Genomic DNA, 24,143 nt, shown 5'->3' with positions numbered 1-24,143 from the left:
GTGCCCACCACACTATGAACCGGGCAAACCGGGCCTTCGCCCAATTGTACCGATTCACTATCAACTTGAAATGGACAAGCCAGCGAGCGCACGATGAATCCACGCCTCAGAATCCAGCGACATCATCCAAACCATTTATTGCCCCCGCTTGGGTTATAAGCTGGCGCAGCTCAGCTCGGTGGTCGAGAATCCAACAGACAACAAATATACGGGCAGGAAGCAATGATCAATTTAACGATGTGGGACTAAAGAGAGTCTTGAGACAACCCTCAAATGCATGCATCTTTTAGAAAAATATGTTCTTATGCAAATTAATTTCCCATTTCATATTAATCCAATTCACACCAATGGTCCATGCATTGCCCATGATAAATAATTTATTTAATTAAAAATTATAGATATGAGGTTATTAAAGTTAGGATAAGAAATATTATTCTAATATCCCTAGTATTATTTATATACTTATTATTTTAGACCCTAGAATTCTATATATATATATATAATTTTATAAATGTATATCATGAAAATTTATGTGTTCAACTTCCCGTGAGGCGTGAGATGTGTACACTGACGAACGCCACAATCTTGGGAACCATTATGAAAGTCAAGGCATAATTAGTGCATTCCACAAAATCTTTATTTTGTACTAGTGCTTAATTATTCGAATCATCAAAATTTTAGACATTGAAGTTCCACAATAAGAACAATAAACTTAATTCCTATTTAACTTGTTCTACTAGTTTAAAAAACTATGATAAATTAGACACCTTAAATTGCCGTAAGAAATATACACTTATATACCTTTTTCTTTGGAAGTATTGTTTGTGATATATTCCAATTTTCATGTTTAAAATTTATTTTAATGTAAGTAACAAAGGTCTCATGTATAATATATATATATATATATATATATATATATATATATATATATATATATATATATATATATGAGGTGGTAAAGTACTTAGACAAACAAATAAGAGGATCAAAATTCTTAATAGGGACCAATGTTTTGAAGGTCGATTTCTAAATATGCATAAATTGTGTTTTGAATTTACTCAATGATGATCAGGGAGAAAACAATCTATCTCTAAGATTAATTGAATGAAGTCTAGACAGCTTCGGATTTATTCAATAAATGAACTATGAAAATACTGTATTGTATATCTTTATTATTAATTAGATTGGAAATATAGTTGAGTTGATTATTATAGGGTAGACTTGTTACAATGAATAAGGATCAAATCTCAACGAAGTTGAGACAATGTCTTCTTCCATAATAATCAATTATAATTTTTTGATTTATATTTTCATAAAAAATGATAAATCCCATAGTCTCTATTCCCTGGGGGTGGTCGAGGCACCTTTTCCCACCGACCACCAGGGTAAATCGGGAAGCGCAAACAGCGGGCAATCCAGATGCCCAGCATCCTTTGATTGCGTTCCCCATTTGAAGAAAATTCCTGCAAATACGCCATAGCTGGGGATCGAACCGTAGCCAATCACAATCCGAATGTCCTACCGTTACACCATTGCCCCGAGGATCATTATGATCGTGTGATCATTAGGGTAATGAATTTTACATTTAGATAAAACTTGAATACTTGAATTGTTAAAAAAAAATGAAAAATATATATATACATGAAAGATAAGTTAAGATGTGAGCAACACTCAGATATTAAGCTTAGTACGACATGAGTAAAAATGGGTCAACTAAGTCCATACCCTATCCGAGCGCACTCTGGTTAAACAAACCCATAACCCAAGGCAGAGAGAGAAACCCTGGGCCTGGAATCGCCGTCTCAAGTCGCGGCGGATAAGCCGGCGACGCGATGGCTTCTTGGTCGCCGACACTGCCTTCTGCCTCATGCTTCTCGCCTTCCTCTTCTCTATTCCTTCCTTCCTATCGCCTGCTGAGAATCAATCTCCGGCGCAAGACACTGAAGAAGCACTTCTTGGTTACCGTTCCGCTAGATGTTGCTCATTTCCGCGTTCGAAGCTTGGAGACGAACATAATTCCTACCGGTGATGGTGAACTTCCGGTTAATGAAGCAGCAACAAGAGATAATCTCGAGTTGCAGCAGGTTTTCGAGGTGCCGTTTTTTTTGTTACTACACAGTCGTGATATTTTGTTCTTATCAATAATTTTCATGTCCTTGGCAGTTTTCAAGTGCTTCCGTGTTGAGAATGCTTTTACGTTCGATTGTAATTTCCCCCCTTCACCTCGAGTGTCAAACTCATGACGAAGTAGGGAGTGAATAGCACTTGAAAACACGTTGAATTCCAATTTTCTGTTTCTTTTCTTTCCAAATTCCGATTGGAATGCCAATGTCTGCATAAGTTCAATTGTTGCCAGATGTTTACGATGAGGTTGAATTGATTAGAGAGTCAGGGTCTTGATATTATGTCGTCTAAAGTCTAAACAAATTGAAGTTTATCATTTTTCTTCTGTAGGTTCAAAGTGAGGCATACATCCTTGTGCAAAAACGGGGCTTATGCTCTTTAATTTGTTGTACTCTTTAATCTTCTAGTGTTTATTTTAAAATGCATGTGTATAAGTTTATGCCACTTTCAGAGCACATATGCCCAAAGAGCAACCTACTTGAAGAAATTACAATTGTATGCCGCTTAGGAATATGTACTTGCATTACTTAAGTTTGGACATTGAGAAGTTATGGCTGAGATTCTAGTTGAAACCTTCTACAAATGAAGACAAACAATGATCACACTGTTAGAATTCTGCCTAGCAAAATAGTCCGTTCTTGTACTACAGATCCTGAGACTTGGTTGTTTAACAACAAGTAGCGTGAACATCCAAGATCTAGACACCTTGAACAGCCTAATGGAATCTCTGTTAACAGATAGAGCTTGCCAGAATAATGTTTTTTTTTTGTGTTTTTCTTGAATCTGTGAGATTTTTTATCCTCTCAAACTGTTGATATCTTATGCTTGCTACTCAAAATATTTTGGAACAATTTTTCAGAAGTTGAAGGATTCAGAGCGACAACGCGTTGACAAGTTGGAAAAGTTTGAGAATAAAGCGAATGTGCAACTTGAGAGGCAGCTCGTATTGGCTTCCTCTTGGAGTAGGTCTTTACTGACTTTGCAGGGAAAATTGAAAGGAACAGAATGGGATCCAGTGAACTCTCACAGTATCGAGTTTAGTGAGTTTTTGAAGCTACTTAATTCAAACAATGTCCAATTTATGGAGTATTCAAATTTTGGACAGACTGTCTCTGGTATGAAATCTATCCTATTTGGTGTCTATGTTTCGTTCTATTTTGAGGTTGGAAGAATCATTCTTAGCTTCTTTTCCCCTATTATTTACTTGTGATAGTAGATTCATTTTCATTTTGGATCTTGAGACATTTTCTTCCCTAACCATGTTAGATAAATGTTAATCTAGGGTAACCCGTGTGTTATTTTTAATAACTTTCTCATTGGCGTAAGTGATGATTTTGTTAATTATGCCATTATCAACATCTTCTGCATCTGCTAATAGTCAACTTCATGTGCTTTGTTATTTTTTCCTTAAAAAAAAAGTGTTTTGTTAGTTCAATATCAAATGTAAAGTCTTAGTAATTTTTAACTTTTTTGTGGTTGTTAAACATATCTCTTCACCTTATTCTTGTTAATGCCATTTGTCACTAGTCATTTGTCAAATTAATAGTCCTTGAGAATTGCTAATGTTATTCCTGTTGCACATAGGCATTTCCTGGTGGTTGCATATGCTTTTCAATAAAGTCATTTTACTGTCATGAAAGGATATTAAGGACTGGGAGCCTCTTCCATGTCTTCCTTTTTGTCATCAATTTATTGGTTGACTTAGATGCTTATTTATATGGTTTCTTTGATACCTCGTCATGTCACAATTTCAGATTAGTCTCTCCCTTCTTCAGCACAATAACTTGCTATAAGTCACCTAGTTCTCCTGTATCTAGGCCTCTGATCACATATCCATTATGATTCAGTCAAATCTGTATACACAATTATTATTTTTAATATTTATGCCAAGTTTTGCCTTTTGAAGAAGGCTAAGCACATGCTTTTGTTGGTAAAATATACTTGCATATTTGTTTGTTTTGTTTTTTAATTGGTTATGGTGCATTCTTTCTGTAGTGATTTTACCTTATTACAAAGACAAAAGAGATGGGAAAGAAAATTCAGACAGGGAAATTGTGTATCAGCGCCATATTGTTGATCGGATGCCAATTGATGGGTGGAACACTATATGGAATAAATTGCATCAGCAACTTGTAAATGTAGATGTCATTAATGTGGATTCTTTATCCTCTGAAGTCTACTCGACCTTAGCAACTGCTGTTGTTTGGTCTATGCGTTTTGCCCTTTCAGTTGTTATATATCGGTGGGTTGATAGTGTGACGAGACCAGTTTATTCAAAGTTGATTCCTTGCGATCTTGGTAAACCAGAAAAAAGAGCTAGACCATTGTTGCCTCGTAGGCACAGCACGTTAGGATCTTTGGGCAAAAGTCGGTAAGTAGAAACATGTCTATTCCTTTTAGCATCACACATGCACTGACCAAGTCACTAGAACTTTCAGAAGATTGTTTTTGCAAATAAAGAAAATGCTAAGATCATCTCCCTTTTACGCGAATAATTATGATTTACTGAAGTGTCAACTCCTAGAATTAGCAGACATGTTGCTTATGACATTTGAAAAACAGTAACTTAGTTATGAATTTTTTTTGTTAAATCATGTTAATACTTTTGGTATTACATGAAGTGCAAGTTCTTATTCAATGAGGATCAAATCTTGATTAGATACTCACATCTTTACACATGTTTCAGGGCAAAATTTATATCAGCTGAAGAGACTACAGGTGTCACATTCGATGATTTTGCTGGACAGGAATATATAAAGATGGAATTGCAAGAAATTGTGCGAATCCTTAAAAATGATGAGGCATTTCAAGATAAGGGTATATATTGCCCAAAGGGGGTTTTACTACATGGACCACCTGGAACAGGAAAAACTCTGCTTGCTAAAGCTATTGCAGGTGAAGCAGGTCTCCCATTCTTCGCAGCTAATGGAACTGATTTTGTTGAGGTGATTTCTGATTCTTTATTTTGTTGTTTGCATATAAACGAAATGGAGTTTTATTTCAATACTTGCTAACTTATGCTATCATGTTGGACCTCACATTCCTTTCTTTTTGGTTGGGTTTTGTACCTTGTATATGACAGCAAGTTTACTTTTTTAACTTTATCAAAAAGTAAAGACACATTCAACTCCATAGTATTTAGCAATCATACTATGGCAAATTGTTTTCATTGACTACAACAATTATGGATTAAATTGTGTTCTTGAAACTTTCCTATAAACACAGGGAGGTAGAGTTTATGATTCAGAGATTACATGCATCTAGTTAGCCTAAGGATGATCAACGCAATCCAAATCGAATAAAAGTTTTGTGAATTAGATTTCTATAATTTTATTGAATTGCAAGTTTATTGAATTTTAATAGTTGTCTTAATTGTTTAAAGATTCTTTAGAATTCTAGAAAAGAGATTTTCGGATAAGATAGACCATTATTTTACAAAGAATTGGTCATCTATAGAAGGAAGGGGTGTAGAATTGGTTATTCTATGTATTTGATTATCTTTGGATAATATTTTCTTTCTTCGTTCATTGAGAGTTGTGTGTTGGTGGCATGATTCATTAATGCAATAACAATCGGTATTACTCTCAGCGATTTCTTTTTCAGATAAATGAATATCCTTATTCATTTTGTTTGACACTCTTCTTTCCATCCTTGCTTCAACATCATTTCAAATATCCTTCCCCGATTTGCCACCTTGCCCACTTAGTTCTCTGCCAAGCCATGTAACCATAATTCGTTTGTGCAACATCAATTGGTATCAAGCTAAACTTCTATTGGTGCAGCGATTTTGTTTTTGAATTAGCAACCCCCTTCTTGTTCAATTTGTTCTTAGTTCTTCATGCCCTCCTTGCTTCGACATCACTTCTCTTCCCCTTCCCCATTCTTCCATTGATGCCCACTTGTTCTTTGCCATTGCCGCTAAGCAGATTTGTGTCATCTACCTCCCTTGGCTCCTCAACCTCTTGTGGTTGTCTCTCTCTGATTGATTTCACCGTGGTCTTGCCAACCCCTAGTGATTAGCACCCATGTGTAACAAGATCAGATCTGATCACATGGCGAAACCTAACTCCCACCTCTTTGTTTTCCATTTCTCACCCTAGATCCCATATTGCCTCTCCATACTCTCTCAAAGCCAACTTCCTTGATCTCCCTCCACCTTTTCTTCGTAGAAGCTATGATAGTAAAAGAGGAACCCCAATCAACATCTTGCCTCCTGCCTCCTGCCTCCAATTTGCTTGCAATCTCTATTGTCAGTAAGTCACCTCATTTATTAATGCTAAGCACAATACGATTCAAAGCAGAGACCATCTCATATTCTTTAAACCACTTCTCCTAGCCACCTCCCATTAGTCTATCATGCCACCCACGTGCATAAATGACTTGTGCACCTCCACCTGCATGCAAGAACACTCTATCATAGTGTGGGAGACCACTATAACTTTAGGTCTTCTCACCTTATCTGTTTAAATTTCATCCAACTAACAGTTTTTGAAAGTGTTTACAGCCTTGATTGTTACATTCTAATATGGGAATGCATTATTCACTTGCAAAAAAACCAGTAGGCCTTTAATAATTTTTATATCATCACCATCAAGCCATGTCTGATTCACCTATTTGAAGTCAGCTATATAAATCCTTATTATTCATTATGTTGTATGTAAGGCTATATGATAAGATAGTGGAGATGAAACTATATGCTATACAAAAAGGAAATTTGCGTATATTTGATAGTGGTGATGGTACACAACAATGCAGTTTTATTACTCTGTTTTCCTTCCAAAAGTACTAGGTCCAATTCATGCTCAGGTAGCATGCTCTCATAACATTTCTACCTTGGCAGATGTTTGTAGGTGTCGCAGCAGCCCGTGTGAAGGATCTGTTTACAACTGCTAGATCATATGCACCATCAATAATCTTTATTGACGAAATTGATGCGATAGGCAGTAAACGTGGCGGACCTGATATTGGAGGGGTAAAATGTTCTTTTTTCCTAATTCTTTTATTACATATTTTGCCTTAACTTGCCTTTTCATGCATGTATGGATGACTGTGTTACAATGTTGATGGGGTGTTAATTACTCTCAAGTTTCTCTATCTCACAGGATTTTACACTTAGCATTCCTGGATTCTTCAATTACATTCACCTTTTACTTATTAATTGTTTTATTACACAGTTTAAACTTTAATGCTGGGCAGACCACTAATTTAACCAGTACGTCAGCAATTCATAGGGGTTGGATCCCACATTCATGCATTAATTATTTGTGTGATAATTTTGCTTTGGGCCATTTTGTTCCTAAAAACAAGTAAACATGTTGAGTATGTCGAGTGTGTAATGTTTGAATATTTAAAGAGCATGAAGAAAGAGGAGTAAAGAAAGATAAGGTGAAGGAAATATTGGAATAGATAATTTTATGAAGAGGAACAGATTATAGAGACCACCTGAAAGAAAAAGTGAAAAAACATAGACATAGGGATAGACAGATAGATATATAGGAAAAACACCTATATAGCAGTTCACATGCATATATTTTTTGTTTTTTCCTTTTTGTACCTTGTTACATGAGCAAAGTTTAACTAACTTGATTGCTTATCCAAAAGATCAATCTAAGATCTTTGAACTTTGAAAAGTTGCTAGATCTTTAGAAGAAGAGAAGCTTATTGTGAGAATACTTCACAAGTGATGTAACACAATGGATGGATAAGCGAATGAACCTCATATAGAGGAAACTCTAACACAAAGTAAAGCAAGTGAGAAGTTGTTATTAGTTGCAAGATGGCAATTACATGGAGTATGGACTTCTTTTGTAGACCCAAATAATCTAAATGTGGGAAAGAGACGCTAGACCATAATTAAGAACACAATTGTCACCTAATTAATTATCAAAAGAGACCAAGGTGATTGAAAATTAATTTGGATTTATAGCTGAAAGGTTGACGATAGAAGCCATATCTTTTTATACTAGTTATGGATGAACTCACTAGATACATTCAAGATGCGTTACCATGGTGTATTCTATTTATGGATGACATTGTTTTGGTCGATGAGACATGTGAAAGAGTAAATGTTAATCTTGAATCTTGGTTGGAGGCATTATATGTTTAAAGTTTTAGGCGTAGTAGAGTAAAAACAAAATAAATGAAATTTAAATTTAGTAATAGTAGACATAGCAAGATAATTGGTAAGATAGATAATGACGAATGCATCAAATGTTTTTGTGATCATAAGGTGCCTCTAAAACTTAAAAGGAAGTTTTACAAAGTGACAATTAAACCTACTATGTTATATGGAATTGAATGTTGGGCCATGAAGTGAGTACAAGAGCAGAAGATGAGAGTCGCAAAGATATGAATGTTAATGTGGATGTGTGGATATACGAGGATGGATAGGATAAAAAATGAGAACATTAAAGAGAAAGTCAGAGTTGTACTTATTGAGGGAAAACTCCGAGAGACATATTTAAGATGGTATGAATATGTACTTAAGCAATCAATAAATGCCCCTATTAGGCGATATTAGAGCATGACAAATCACACATTAATCAACGAAGAGGGAGATCAAAGAAGACTTGGTTCGGAACAATAAAACAACATAAAATTGGGTACATGTACACAAACTGGTGAGTGAGTTGAGTGCCTCATAGCTTAAAGAGCTTGGTCCAAAAATTACTTGTACATAAACAATCCCTATCCAATGCTATAGAATTGGGTAGTCCATGAAGCTTGAAAATGTTGGCAAGAATATGTGAACCAACGAAATTGCATGGATATGATAATGGCAAAAAATTAACATTATTTAGAGAATGGATCAATGAGTACTAAAATTTGATTTGCCTTGAGATTTTGGGAGGCAATAATGGAATCTATGGAGATAGTCGTCCAAATGTATATTGGACAAGGGGCTGCAGAAGACTTGTTGACTGCAAGTGGGACTCCTTTCGGTATTGACAAGTGTAGCTATTCTTCTTGAAGTCATAGATATATTCTCAGATGCTTGACCAGTAGAATCACTGCGAATGCGATAAAGGTTTTTCCATTATCCTTCATATCCTTGGTCATACAGAGCTTGAATGGCTTGTCTGGCAACTTGTGAAGTTGATGTTTTTTAGTTTACCCCATTTGTTTTCTGTTAGCCCCATTAGTTTGCTTACCCATTTATGTTTTGGTATGGTAAAGAATGATTGCTCTAGGAGGTTATATAGGCTGAAGTGCTGGTGTGAATCACAAAATCTTTCCTAAAAGGTGCATTGATGAATTCTTATTTACTTAACTAACCCAATGAGTTCTTTCTTGTATATTGGGAAGCAGCAACCTTGGACAGCTTGGTTGAAGTATGCAATTTGTTGTCCTCCTTATACAGATTGGCTTGAATTATCTTGGTACCCAATCGTAATTGCATGCTGAGTCATCTTTCCAAACTTGTAGCCTATCCTCATTGTCACTACCATGAAAATGGAAACCTATTGATCTGGTTTCATCTACAAATGAGTGATGACTGTGGAATTTAAGAAAGTTGTAGGTATATCTTAGTCAATAAGCACTTATTTTGCCATACCTTGTAGCTGGGCTTGGATTGCATGATCTTCTGATGTAGCTGCGTGGAAAATTTCAGATCATTAAATGGCTTAAGTATGGATCCTTCTCATTCACGCCTTTCAACTAAAATAATTTTCGATAATTGTGAGTGCGGTGTATGGTTTGTCACAATTTTCAGCATAATTCTTTCACTTGCTGCATCCCAGTTCCACACGATTTAGGAGTTTGATGGTGGATGGATGAGAGGCTGCAGAGTGTGAGGGTGACGACAGTGGAGTTTGTCTCTCCATGATTTGGGCAGCTCATGGTCTATTGATGTATAGTGATAGAGCTTTGGTCTTGGAGAGGTGGGCCAAGTTCATCGCTTTGGTGAGGCTTCCAGTCAGTATCATTCAACCTCCACCTGCAAAGGAGGATATAGAGACCATTCAACAGAGATTTCAACCTCATTTCCCATCGTTTGTGGTCCCGCTTGAGAAGTAGTCTTTCAGAAGCTCTTTGATAACTTTGCAATGATCCCCTTTGACACAACTTGGACAATTTTCCTAACTTGCTAATCTGGGCTGGTAGTCTGAAATGTAGGGGACATTGGTCTTGAACTATGGTCATGAGAATTTGGAGTAGTTTGCAGCGAGTTTTAGGAACACGAGTTGGGCATCATCAATGATGTGGTGGTAATGCTTGCTGTCTATTCCAACAAATGGGGTCCTCCAACCTCCATAATTTGGAAACTCTAACCTGGAGAACCTGACCATTGTTCTTGACAGGATCCGGCACAGCTGAGTCTTCACTGGTCCATTTTTCATGATTGACAGAACCACTTCCTTTGTCTGGGATCCCCTTTAACTGTAGCATCCTTCAACTTCCTTGGTTTGCTTCCATTCGGACAAATCCTGGAGTTATTGGTGATCACTTGCTCTATCATTGTCATATCATTTCATGAAGGTTTCCATTGATTGTCTTATAAAATGAACAATGGTACCTTGTTAAGAGAAGAGAGAACACAATCTTTAAATTTAGAGAGGAAGAAGAAATGATTTTGGAGGATAAAAGATAAATGTATTTTGTGTCATTGTATGGCCACATTTTATGCATTTTGTTTATTCTCATGCATGCACTAATTTTTTCCATGCATGCCACTAAGGAAGCAACAAATCTAACCATTACATTACAACAATAAGAAAACAGTGAAGCTAACCATTATTTCTACTAATTTGCTACGCCAAGGCTGATTGACTAAGACCCTCTGCTTAGGCAAAGCTAAATCAAAACTAGATAACTGATGTTTTACCCCTTCACCATCTTGGTTATTCCATGCACCTCCCTCTGCTTGGTGCTTTCCTGTTCCCGACACCACGCGCCATGTGTGCTCCTTTTGTAAACCTTAACTACCAAATTATTGGTGGGTGCCATGTCTATGCTGCTGCGGCTGCTGCCACATTGGTTTCCACATAGCATATCAGGGTGCTTAAATTGAAACTTCAATGACACAGACTGTTAACTGCTTGTTATTCTAATTACTTGCACTTGCTTATTACAGGGTGACGCTGAGATGTTAACTGCTTGTTATTCTAATTACTTGCACTTGCTTATTACAGGGTGGTGCTGAGAGGGAACAAGGCTTGCTTCAGATTTTGACTGAGATGGATGGATTTAAGGAATCAACTTCACAGGTCTGCATACTTGCAAGACTTTCTGTTAATAAACACATCACTATAATCAACTGCTGCAGGTTTTAGTTATAGGGGCAACAAATCGATTGGATATATTGGATCCAGCTCTTCTGAGGAAGGGTCGTTTTGACAAGATTATAAGGGTTGGCTTGCCATCAAAGGATGGAAGATTGGCCATTTTGCATGTAATAGAATTTGATATTTTGGATTATTGTGAAAAGTTTTTGTTGTTATTCAATAACCTTTTTCCCCTTAAATTTATGCCATAATGAACAGGTGCATGCTAGAAATAAATATTTTCGTTCAGAAAAGGAAAAAGATGTCCTCCTAGAGGAAATTGCGGAACTTACTGAAAATTTTACTGGAGCAGAGCTGCAGAATATACTGTAATTTCTTTCTTGACATTGTATTCCTTATATCCGCCTTTTTGGGAATATTTGGCAAACTCATATTGTTGAACAGGAATGAAGCCGGAATTTTAACTGCAAGAAAAGATCAAGATCACATAGGACGAGAAGAGCTATTGGAGGCTTTAAAGAGGGTAGGTTGTTCAGTTCATTTCTGTCTAGAAATTAATTTTTGGCCTGTGGATTCAGTTAGAATCTAGCATCTTCATTTACTTGGTAGAGTTTTTTTTGGTAAACTTTCTCAGCAAAAAGGTACCTTTGAGACGGGTCAGGAAGACAGTAAAGAAATACCTGAGGAATTAAAGATTCGGTTAGCATATAGAGAGGCAGCTGTTGCCATTCTTGCATGCTTTTATCCAAATTCTCACCAACCGATTTTAGAGGTTTGTGAGCTTCTAATTTTATTTCAAAAGCAATTTTCAATTTGTTTCCTGCCTTGCATACCACCATAAAGGTAGGCCAGTGGAAAGGCTGCTGCTGGACCAAATGTAGGATCCATGCTGCTTCGTTGTCTCTCCCTTGACCTCTCCATATGCCATGTTGGGTATCAAGACTGGCAATTCCTTCTTTGTGGTTATGATGCACAGAAAAACTTTATATTTTGCAGACACATATCCGCACCATCCAGAGTACACCAAATATGCAGTACAGCAAGGTTTCAGGAAAAGCTTTCTTGAGAAAATCTGATTATGTAAACAATATAGTGCGGACTTGTGCACGTAAGCACCATTTTTATCCTTATCATGACTCGACAAGATAAGCTCTACTTTTCTCATACTTTGCATGACTGATCTTTTATGTTCTCGAAAGGGCTGTTGAGAAATAATAAATTGTTAATCACACTTTAATTTGAAGGAAAAAAGGAACTTTGAGCAAGATAATTTCTTGTGAATCTACACATGTCATATGAGCAGGCCTTTTTACAAGCTTTGGAATTTTTCTGAAAATTTTTAACCTTCTATCAAGGCCATCATGTTATGTTAGATTGTAATGAAATTCATAGTAAAACATCACTGTTGCCAATTTGATAGATTTGAATTTGATTAGTCTCCTATTTGATAAGATACAATAATAGTCAAGCCTTATCCCACTAGGTGAGGTCGGTTATATGGATTCTTCAATGTCATTGGGTTCTATCCCTTATTATATTATTATTTATATTTAAATAAATTTTATCTTGTTTTATTGTTGTTAACCAAGTCTTTTTTGGTCTTTCTCGTTTGATGTGCACATTTATCCATAATTTTATATTGCATAATTGGAGCATTTATTGATCGTCTAAGTATATGTCCGTACCATTTTAAACGTATCTCCCAGAATTTTCTTTCAATAGGTGCATTCTTGACTTTCTCTATAAAATTTTTATTTTTTATCTTGTTCTTCTTTATGTCTGCACATTCACCTTAATATTTTTATTCTGTAACTCCCATCTTTTGCTCATGTGCTCGAGTCATAACTCAACATTTAACTTTATATAACATAATAGGTCTAATCGTTGTTTTGTAAAACTTTCCTTTAAGTCTTAGAGGTAAAACATGATTCTGCATCTGTTAAGAACAAAGCTAACATAGGCGGGTTGTGGTTACTACTCCTAAGGTCAATGTTACACCTTTAGATATGTTTGGAGACTGCTACAACCATGAAGCAGGAATTCATACCGACAATTCAATAGCTGAACGATTGATATGAGACTTGAAACACATGGTCTACTGATTCTCATGGCTCGCACATGAGCACACTCCCCTTGCTTGCTGTTCATAATTGGAATGAGTTAAAGGTTGAGAAATCTTGAGGGAAGAGAAACAGCGTAGCAATTGTTATCATTGCTGCCACAATGTGAACAACACTTGTTTGCAATGACGGATCACAAGGTGAAAGAGAGGCAATAATTCTCTACTTCACTTCAATTTTTCCTTGTGGTACCATATTGCGTCACGGATGGGGGAGGGGAGGCTCTTATGATATTAAAGAGAGGAGGCTCTGACCATCTTTGTTAGCTACAAAGTCTAGTGGCAGTTGTAACCTATAATTTGGAGACAAGGAAGTCCTGTCGTTATAAGTGGGAAGAATGCCGTTGTGCTCCCATTGTGATGGGGAAGGAAAACCTTATGCTCTAGTGAAGGAAGTGAGTTCTCTTTGGAATCTTGTTTGATCACTATAAAGTGATTATGATCTGCAATTTGGAGGGGGAAGATACAATCTGCAATAGGTGGGGGTTGGTTGGGAGTCATTAGCTAGTATAGAGAGCCAGGCATTGGTAAGTTATGGTTCATGTACGGAACAGGTTGGGTATGCAGGTTAGGAAGAAATTAGTGTATGGCAATCTCAATGTTGCTCAAATTTGAGATGCCATGGTTATAATAGGAAACTTTATGACTCAAGAAATTGAAAAGAGTAGTCACTATGAGAGATAAACCCTATTTCAAAAGGCATTTCCATAGGCGGTAGGTGATTGGCCTGCTATATAATGCAATGTGCAGTGCACAAGAGCATAAAAGAGGGCATATGGAGTTGGTAGTGGAAAACTACTAGAAATATTTGTATTGTTAAAAAAGACATATTAAAGGGCAGCCCGGTGCACGAATCAATCCATGCAAAGTCATGATATCATATAGGAAAAAAATAAATGCCAATCATTCAATAAAAATCCCAATATAATAGAATAGGTCACATTCATTAGTATAAGAATATAGTTAATATCCAAAGTGTTTATCAGTAGCAAAATAAAATTTTAAATTAATACTTACCAATTACATATCAGTCAACACAATTGAAAGAATTTGTTCTGGTCGTCGACTAATGGGTAAATATTATCATGTCACCTGTTCACCCGTGTTTTCACAATTTCAATGATAATTAATAAGGCATGACCTGTCTTGGTTGACCCCCTCCAAAATCAATCAAGACAGTTTTTCCCATCATGTCTCAATTCTATTTATTGGTCATGGGAGAAGATGAACCACTATAACAACAAAGGGAAGAGGGGAAGCACCAGTCAGAGCATCAATTGCAGCAAAGATGAGTGGTGTTGAAGTTCAGAAAGATTGAGATGTATCTATATCTTGCACCTATCCTTGTTCCAGCTCTTGTTGTGCTAGTCCAAGTTTTGCTTCCATTGGTTATTCTAGATATAGTTTTGAACATTTAGATGGACTAGTTCCAACAACAAATGTTCTGTGAGCATTATTAAATCTAGGACTTGTTAGATTATGAGGATGATCTTAATGGAATGCTACAAGAATCAATAGATTCATTAGATACATAACACTTATTCTAGTTTAGGAAGTAAGATTCCTTAGCTGAGATACTTATTATGTATATTTTCTAATTTGTTTCTTTAAAATTTAATTCAATATTTTTAAAAAAAATTGTTATCGGCATATATTTGGAGGCAGATAAGTAGAAAATGATTATATGTTTAAAATTCATGAATTGAAAGCACCATGCTTTGAAGTGTGCTAGAGTATGTCAAGTGTTGACATGAGAACTATAGCAAAATTGTACTGTTCTAGCTAGAGATTGAACCTAAGGTATGGAATGATACTTAACTTTGTGTGCTACCACATCATAAGGATTAGTCTTCTTCTTTAGTGGTGAAAAATCATGTTAAAAGTCCTCATTAATTGAATCATTTTTTTTCCCTTTTACCATTTAATGACTCACCTATCGTACATATGTGCCCGCATGGCTTGCATAGACATTCACCTAGCTCAACAGCCTAACTTGGCTAGGCATTTTAGACTAGTATTCATGATAAACTTCCAAGATGGATGCTCTTTATAGGTAATATTATGGTATCTGCTGAAATAAATTTTAATTGGAACGATTTCTAAACTAAATTTTGGATGTTTTAGAAATTAAAGGAAGTTATGAATGAGTACAATTAAGACCAACTATATGAGTTGTGACTAAGTGTAAGAGATAATCAAGGCAAATAGACAAGAAAGATCTGTTAGAGAAAAAAATTAGGTATTTTTGCTATATTAATCAACAAAAGAATATTCATAGGATAGATGTTCAGTGATTGAAATGGAGAGAGGCTTCTAGAATGGAGTTTTGGTTGTGTATCTTAGGTGAGAAAAGTTTTTATATAGAAATTACAGAACCCACTTAAGGGTCAATAGGAGGAAATTGAGAAATAACATTCAAAAGAATTAGCATGGGGAAACCTGAAGATGAATGCATGGGGGTTATCAAGAGGTAATACACAGTGTTATGGGAAATTTGTTATTGTTATGATAGCTGATAAAATTGGAGAATTATATGTGCATATTCAAAGATGATCTAGAAATTGATAGTTAGACAAGTTGACTCAAATTAAAGTTGTGAGACATAAAGATGACTAAGGAGAATTTTAACAAAATGAAAAAGATGTAAATAGCCTTGATAATTTACTAGCATTGACAATGTATACATGAGAACAATAGTGAAAAGTTCTAGTTGAGTCTTAATAGCTGGGACTTGTTATATTTAATTATTTATATATTTTTTACTAGATACTATAACTAGACAATTGGGCTGATATGCATGTTCAAATTTGTTGTTAATTTCTAAAAGCTACTATAACTTGAGCCAAAAACAATAAGCCATGGGTGAACAAGCGCTCACTTCTAGTTTAGGGTCAGACCTGAGCAGACTTAAGTCTGACCAAATGGGAAAATTTTGATTTACATGCTAGATAAACCTTTATACTCGCTAACTTAACTGGAGGTTGAACATATACATGGACGTGTCTACTTTTACTGTGAATATTGTACTGTTTCAGGTTAAACATACTGTTTATGAATTCAACTTTTTCCTTCTTTTTAAGTAATGTTGTTTTAGTTTTTTTCCATTAAAAAAAACTGAACTTAATAGACTTGCTCAGAGATTGATGATTACACTGTTGGTTTTGGTCATAAATTTCTAAGAATGATTTCAGGCCTCAGCAAAAGCTTGGTGAAATGAAAATCTTAGCCGATTACTGTATCTATTCACTTTTTATCTGCTATGATTAACCTGAAAGTTTGGAGAAAGGTATCATACGTAAATTTAGGGCTGCAGATGGACCAAGCTGCTTGCAATGTTCAGACTTGACATGACAGAAGCTCACTTGAGCTCAACTGAATACCTTACTGATTCAACTCTGAGCTTTAGGTTTATCCTCAGTAGCTAAATGAGCCATGTGGCACAAGACAAATCCCCACTTTTATAAGTTATTTAACAAGCTTGTTTCGGGTTTATGAAAATTATCAAGTTTATGTATAGGATTGTAAACAAGGTTAAATGGACAATCTCGTGCTCAAAGTGGTCATGATCTCATAAACTAGAAGTTTTAAGCAAACTTGTGATTAAGCTTGTTTCTAAGCTCACTAACAATCCTCTATGAACAAACGTGTTTGTAACTCATGAACAATGCCATGCAAGTACTTCATTCATGAGCATGTAAAGTACTCACTTCAGTTATAGACTTATGCACAGGCTTATTATTATTATTTTTTAACCCAGCTTGCTTTGTTTGCAGCTTTAGTAAAACTCAGTTTTACCACTTCACCAAGAATATTACTTGTCTCTAGTGTGCTTCATGTTCAGTGAAATGATTCATCAAACATGTAGCATCTGCAGACCGAGTCCTAAAGAGTGCTCAGGAATACAAAATTTTAAACCCCAATCTGTGACGTTTACTTGACAGTTTGGAAAAAGCAACCTATGAACATAAGTAAATTTAGTGCTCAAATGAACCAAGCTGCTTGCAATTTTTAAGTGTTTCAGAGCTTGGCATGTCAAAAGCTGATCATTGAGCTCAGCTGGATATCTCAGTGAACCAATTCTGAGCTTAAGGTTTATGCTTAGTATCTAAATGATCCAAGCTGTACAAGACAAACCCCCAACCTTGTAAGTTTGCTGACAATATCGTTTTGTGTTAATCAACAAACCCATAATCAAGATACTTGAAAAACTCGGGATCGTGTCATAACCTCATGGACAAGTTGTAAACAAATTATGATCAAGCTTCGTCTAAGCTCTTTGACAATCTTCTATGAACAAACTTGTTTTTAAGCTCATGAATAATATCATGGTTAAGCACATAAGTATTTCAAGCTCATTAACAATTTTCAATCAACAAACTTGTTTGTAAGCTCATGAGTGATGTCATGGTTAAGCACACAAGTACTTCATTTATGAGCTTGTAGTCACGTCAATTATAAGCTCATGCAAGGCCTAATTTTGAACCAAGCTCGGTTTGTTAAGAGTTTTAGTAAAACTCAGCTTATACCACTTCACCAAGAATGTTAGTGTGCATATCCAGTAAAATGGTTCATGGAAATCAGAACTCCTGCGGACTGCGTTTTGGAGTACTTAGAAATACTTCAAATCAAAACTCAATCTGTTTCTTATAATATATGCTCTTTGCTTATCTTTTATAAATATCTAAACATAGTACATTGTAGCTTTATGTTGTAGGAAGATTTTTTTCTCTCTACTGTTTTCTTCTTGCACTAATTCATTAATTTTATTCTCAATGAATGAAACTTCTAATGTGTTCTTTTCTCGATATGTTACAACTGTAGCGAGAGTCATTGAAGAGGAGATGTTTGGGATTGATAATTTGTGTTGGATATCAGCGAAATCTATTTCTGAAGCATCAACCCATGCACAACGCTTGATTCTCCAAACAGGGATGACAGCATTTGGCAAAGCGTACTATAGGAATCAAAGTGATCTTGTGCCACATGTGTGTACAGCAATTCAATGGCAAAATTCCCATTTGTCCAAAACTATGTTGATCCAGTCACCTTTTCTTAATATCTTTTCTAATAAATGAAGAAAAACTTTTTATTGACTGCAGCTTGCTGCGAAGTTAGAGGCTCTCAGGGATGAGTATATGCGTTTTGCATTCGAGCAGTGCTCGTCTGTTCTGAAAGAATATCGTTCAGCAGTAGAGACAATTACAGGTATTTAGATTGACTTCTTCCTTCTAAATATGCTAGATAAATAATTTCTTGATAGGCTATTTGTATCAATTAGACACAAAACCCCAGCAAACAGGCAAATGCTATGTAGGATTAAATTTTATTACGTTACAGGCTGAAGCTGTATCAATAATGCTAAATCCTATATAGTCTGGCACTGAAGCATTTATTATTTTATAATGTTAGATGTTTTGCTTGAGAAAGGTCAGATTAATTCTACGGAGATATGGGACATTTATGAAAAAGCACCGCGAATTCCTCAAGTACGCATGCTATTTGGCTCCAGTTGCTTTGTTGCATGATGCTTTTCTGATAAATCTGGCAGACTGCTCTTGTGCAAAAGGAAAACAGAATATTTGTGATGTCTATTGCTTGAATTTTACCTTTTACTTGTTAACTTCACATGCTTTACTTCTAGTTGAATATTATTTTCACTAATATACATTTGTGGTTGATTGTTGCCATTATTGTCAAATTTGGATCCTCTAGTTAAAGAATCCATGAATTGGTTGCATTGGATTGGTATGATCAGTGAAACCTCAACTGATTGAAAAAATAAAAAATGTGAAAAATAAATAAAATTATTTTTATATGAGATTATATAACAATTATTAATAATACAATCTACAAACAGTGTCATACTTATTAATATAAAATTAATAAATAATAAAAATAAATTTTACCCAAATATATTGAAATAATATCTTTTGCATAGAGTACTTAATAACACTAGATTTTTATTATTTTTTAATATGTAGTTATTGGGTCTAATTAGGTCTTCACTAGATTTCATCTCCTTTTAGTTGAAATAAAGACACTCTTAGGTTGTGATCCAGAGATTATTGTGTTCCCTCTTGATCCATATTAACCTTCCTTGATTAATTGTGAGTGTGAGAAAGATGAGTGAGACATCAACTGAAACAAGCGATGGTAATGTTCAACTACTGATCCTTGGTCTCTTAGTGAATCTCGAGCGCAATGCTACGAAGACAACAAAGACTATTATCTTCATGTTCATGTTCTTTAAAAATCAAGATATGATTGAGGGGAAAGCTAGATCAGTTTTTCTCTCTTAAAGTCATCTCAATTTGATCAATTTTCAATTGATTCCATCAAATTTTCTAATATAATCTAATTAATTTGTAGCTAATTTCTTAATTTCTTCTGCTTAGTTTTTTTTAAACTGCTTAATCTTTGTGAGATGTTGATTTGTGGGAGATTCATATTGGTATTGACTGATTTTGCCAACTATGATTGCTGCACATCTAGGCACTGAAACTGCAAATCGGGCAATGTCTAAGCATTGATTCTGTGTAGTTGCATCCCATAATTTTTAATTTCATTTTATCTCTCCTGATACAAGTAACGAAGATCAACACTGAAGTAGCACTAGAGCATAGCTCTGTCAAAACCATGGTAGAAGGAAACTAGGGGCAGTGATGGTAGTAGGGGAATTTCAAGGAAGCTCTCACAATCTATGGGAAGGGCAGGTGAATGGCTTACGGTAAGTGGGAATACAAGAATAGGCAAGTTGAACCATTCTTCGTGTTTGACTAGGACAAACATCAAAGAAAGCATTTGGTGTATGAAACAAAATTGAGATCCTAGGTTGACTGGGAAAACATCAGATGGATGAAATAGGTAAGATTCACTCTTCTAGTTATGAATGATCAGAAACAGGGGTTGTGCATCCTGTAAATGATAACACCACAAGGAGTAGATACCATAATAACACAAATATTATATATTTCTGGATGTCCATTGATGATGATAAATAGCATTTATTTGGCTCTGTTGCATGAATAGTTTTCTGTTCAACCTTTACCACTTGTTGCCATAGGTTGGCATTGGAACGAATCCATTTTGCTGAAATTAGTATTACAAACTTTGATGACTATTTGATATAATGGATCTTGTCACCTACGATGAACTGTCTAAAATATCAGTACCTTTTTTGAGGTTGTGCATCTCGCAACTCGTAAGTGCAGAAAAGTGTCCTGATGAGTGATCAAAACCAGCTGTAAAATTAGTTTTTGAATTTTGATTGGTTATGGACCTTGGCATCTTTGATGGGCTTCCTAAAATGTACTTACCTTTTTCAAATTGTGCAGCTCATTAGTGATACAAACTCTAAAAGGAAGAAAAATTATTAACAACAAGACAAGTATATGATATGGTCCTATGTTATTGGCTATGACAAGTAATACTGATTGAGAAGAGAAAACACAACATCTCATATGAAAATGTAGATAAAATTGGGCTGAAGGCCACTTGTCATGACCGAGGGTGTACTTCCATGTACCAGGTGTTACTCCACTTATTGACGGCATAATAAAAGGTAACCAATAACTATAATGACAATAAATATCTTAAAGTAAATAGGCATTGCTCAACAAACATATGCATTTAGTCCTTTTGTTAATAGTAAGTACAACAAGAATAGACAGTAACAAAATGCTAAATGAGACGATTGAAATAAAGCATTGAAAGCAAAACGTGACTTTTTGCACGTCTATAAATCTCTTAACAATTCTATACACTAGATGAAATCAACTAAGACTTCAAAATCAATCCTTGCTTGCAAAATTAGAGGTCAAAGAAAACAGGTAGGAAGCATAAAATTTTAAATGGGTAAAAAAAGATGTGTATGAATTTTGATCTTAATTAAATGTTTAAGAAACTAGATGAGTCATAATTCTCATTAGAATCTTTTACAACATTGTGTGGGATGGTCTGTTGTTGAATCTTTTACAACAAATATCACTAATGTATAAAGGTGATCACAACATTGTGTGGGATGGTCTGTTGGTCACTGGACGTGAGGGAAGGCAACTCTCATGGAGGGAACAAGATATAAAGGTATTGAGGCATAAAGAGGAGAGACCTCTCTTGATAGATGTCCACTCTCTCCCTTTCTCCAACATTTATCCGCTATTGATCAACGAGATCATGTTGTTTGATTCCTCTACCATAAATTGCAAGTTAGTAAGGTAGAAGACAAACTCTGCTTTTCTGGTCGCAGGTGTAATAGGTAAGAGGGCAGAATCAGCTCTTCTTGCCTCAGATAAATTTCAGCATAGGGATTTTGGCAACTTGTCCATGCCTTGCAGGTGGCATGTGTGGCACAGTGTTGCAATCACAACAAGAAGGGGGGACTTCTTAGGAATAGAAAGGGAAGGGGGCTGTGTTTCACAGGATAGGAGGGAAATAAATCTAGAGATTTATAGTTCCTATTCAATCAAATTGGTCTGGTCCAGATTTTACATATTTTGAATTGACATGATGTACGCAAGGTTACTCCCTTAATTTGCTTAACATGTCATAAGTTAGCCTCAAATTAACATTTTAGATTTCTATACCTAGTTTAATTTAATTAAAAACCATGATATGGTAGAGCAAATAACATGAATTGGCTAATGAAATAGATAAGAGTAATCATAGAACTGCAGGGTTCATCATAGCTTAATTTCTTTTATGGTTTATTATTAGGAATTAAAGTATAACTTGATTTGAGAATAATGTTTATCTGTGGAAATAGTTGATAAATAGCCATGACCATGCATTAGATTGATCAATTGAGAATCAACTGACTGGCAATATATCATTAGTGATGTTAGGACATTTAAAGAAAACACAAGAAAGATTAGGGCCACAGGAAATCAGAAAGACTAGAATTGAACATGGATTTGACAATCTACTCAAACTTGGTGAATTACTTACGGAACAATAATCTTGCCATTCATTTAGGGCCATATGTTTTCATGTTTGCAGTAATCACATCTTACCCTTGGGTGTTTTGATGCTTCTTTTCAAGTACTTTGTCTATTTATGTTGCACAGCCTCCGGTACGACCAGTTGATGAGTATGGAGCACTTATTTATGCTGGAAGATGGGGAACCCATGGTGTCTCTCTTCCTGGGAGGGTTACATTTGCACCAGGAAATGTTGGATTTTCAACATTTGGTGCACCCAGGCCATCAGAGGTAATTTAGATGTGCATATTGAGGGTGTATATTGAATGTAAAACTTGATGCAATGATTCTGAAATTAATTATTTTTCATGTCACTCCAGACGCAAATCATCAGTGACCAAGCTTGGAAGTTGATAGATGGTATCTGGGATGACAAAATAAAGGAGATCAAGGATGAAGTCTCTAGGCAGATTGAAGAAGACACAGGAAGACCACAATTTTTGGTGGCCGACCACTTTCTTTAAGAAATAAATATTAAGGGTATATTGGTATCTAAAGAATGCCATATCATGGCACCTGCGCTTTGGACTAAGCTAAGCTAATTCCCATCTTTTGAGGATTTGCCAAAGTAAATATCATCATCTTAAGCTTCTTCTGTTCTTCATTACTTGCATCATCAGTGTTAGCATCTGCTTGTTTCACACAAAAAGTTGACACCATTAGTTCATGTTATCAGTTATCAATCAGAACAGGCAAAGTAAATATAAGTTGATTATTTTGTGCATTTGGTGGTTTATCTAGGATGGATCTCTATATACTACTATGGAAAGATAGTTGTATTTTCTGGGGTTAAAACAGGAGAAATTTGTTTGATGTATGCTAGATGAGAATTTTGTACCATTTTTGCTACATGTATGCATTTGTTGATACATTTAACATGTGAGCTACCAAAGACAATTTCTTTTTTGTTAAACGCTCATTCTAAATTGTTTCTGTACCTATAATAGTGGTGTGTTACAAAAGCATTCTTGAAATTTGAATTTCTATCCTCACCAAATGGAACAACTGTGATGATATTTGATTTATCATGTTTCCTTCTGGTGATTTTGGCACTTGACTTTTATGAGAAGATACAAGGTCTTGGATATTGAATATAACTTCATTCTCTTGCTGGTAATCTACAATGCTTACAAATGAAAAAAGATTCACCAAGTGATCATTTGCACAATTTCAGTGTTGCTAGAGTTTGCTTATATACCATCTTTCAATGTGCAAGTGACTAGATAAAGAGTTGGTGAAAAAAATAGGTGGATATTTTTGTATTATATATATGATGAATTGGGATGTAGCTCATTCCATCCCAACAAGTGGCACTTTTAATGTACACCATGGACCTTTGTACTTGTGCATACTTTTATATTGAGTATCCCAGTTTCAATATACTCCTTCACGCTCATCATGGTTGATAGACACTGCTGAAATGTTGAATGGTGGTGGAGTCCATCCTATCCCAACTGACTAGTGACCCATGGCAGCAATCCAGTTCAACCATTAATATCTTGGGATAAGTTCTTGATGGCCAAATATATTCTTGATGAAGATTGATGCCTTGGCTGTTATTAATGAGGATTGCTTTCACTCCGAAAGGCCTAGTCCATTCCATGATTGATTCTGCATCTCCATTTGTGTTTGCATCGCCACAAAGCAAGAAGTATTTTCTTTGTCGCTAGTCAAAGGCAACACAGTAGATTTGCTGGT

At 35.5% G+C, this 24,143-nt stretch overlaps 1 protein-coding gene across 1 annotated transcript; it reads left to right on the top strand.

Annotated features, from left to right (window-relative positions):
* The first annotated feature begins 1,772 nt into the window (after window positions 1-1,772).
* On the top strand, window positions 1,773-23,342 carry LOC141827868 (putative inactive ATP-dependent zinc metalloprotease FTSHI 4, chloroplastic). Its single transcript, XM_074715203.1, has 16 exons — window positions 1,773-2,093; window positions 2,984-3,239; window positions 4,120-4,495; window positions 4,811-5,069; window positions 6,965-7,096; window positions 11,259-11,333; window positions 11,393-11,518; window positions 11,610-11,719; window positions 11,796-11,874; window positions 11,986-12,123; window positions 12,348-12,459; window positions 18,292-18,455; window positions 18,570-18,675; window positions 18,880-18,956; window positions 22,533-22,676; window positions 22,766-23,342. The coding sequence occupies exons 1-16, from the start codon at window positions 1,833-1,835 to the stop codon at window positions 22,907-22,909; spliced, it is 2,559 nt and encodes an 852-aa protein (XP_074571304.1). The 5' UTR covers window positions 1,773-1,832; the 3' UTR covers window positions 22,910-23,342.
* The last annotated feature ends 801 nt before the right edge of the window (window positions 23,343-24,143 follow it).

The sequence above is a fragment of the Curcuma longa genome, chromosome 4 (assembly GCF_044706935.1).
Source record: "Curcuma longa cultivar G26 ecotype Majalengka, Jawa Barat chromosome 4, ITB_CL_G26_1.1, whole genome shotgun sequence".
Taxonomy (NCBI): domain Eukaryota; kingdom Viridiplantae; phylum Streptophyta; class Magnoliopsida; order Zingiberales; family Zingiberaceae; genus Curcuma; species Curcuma longa.
This window is presented reverse-complemented; position numbering and strand designations above follow the sequence as displayed.

Coding starts and splice junctions, on each gene's coding strand:
- LOC141827868 (XM_074715203.1), top strand. CDS start 1,833: ATGGCTTCTTGGTCGCCGACACTGCCTTCTGCCTCATGCTTCTCGCCT. Junction 11,875..11,985: donor TATTGGAGGCTTTAAAGAGG/GTAGGTTGTTCA, acceptor AAACTTTCTCAG/CAAAAAGGTACCTTTGAGAC. Junction 22,677..22,765: donor GTGCACCCAGGCCATCAGAG/GTAATTTAGATG, acceptor ATGTCACTCCAG/ACGCAAATCATCAGTGACCA.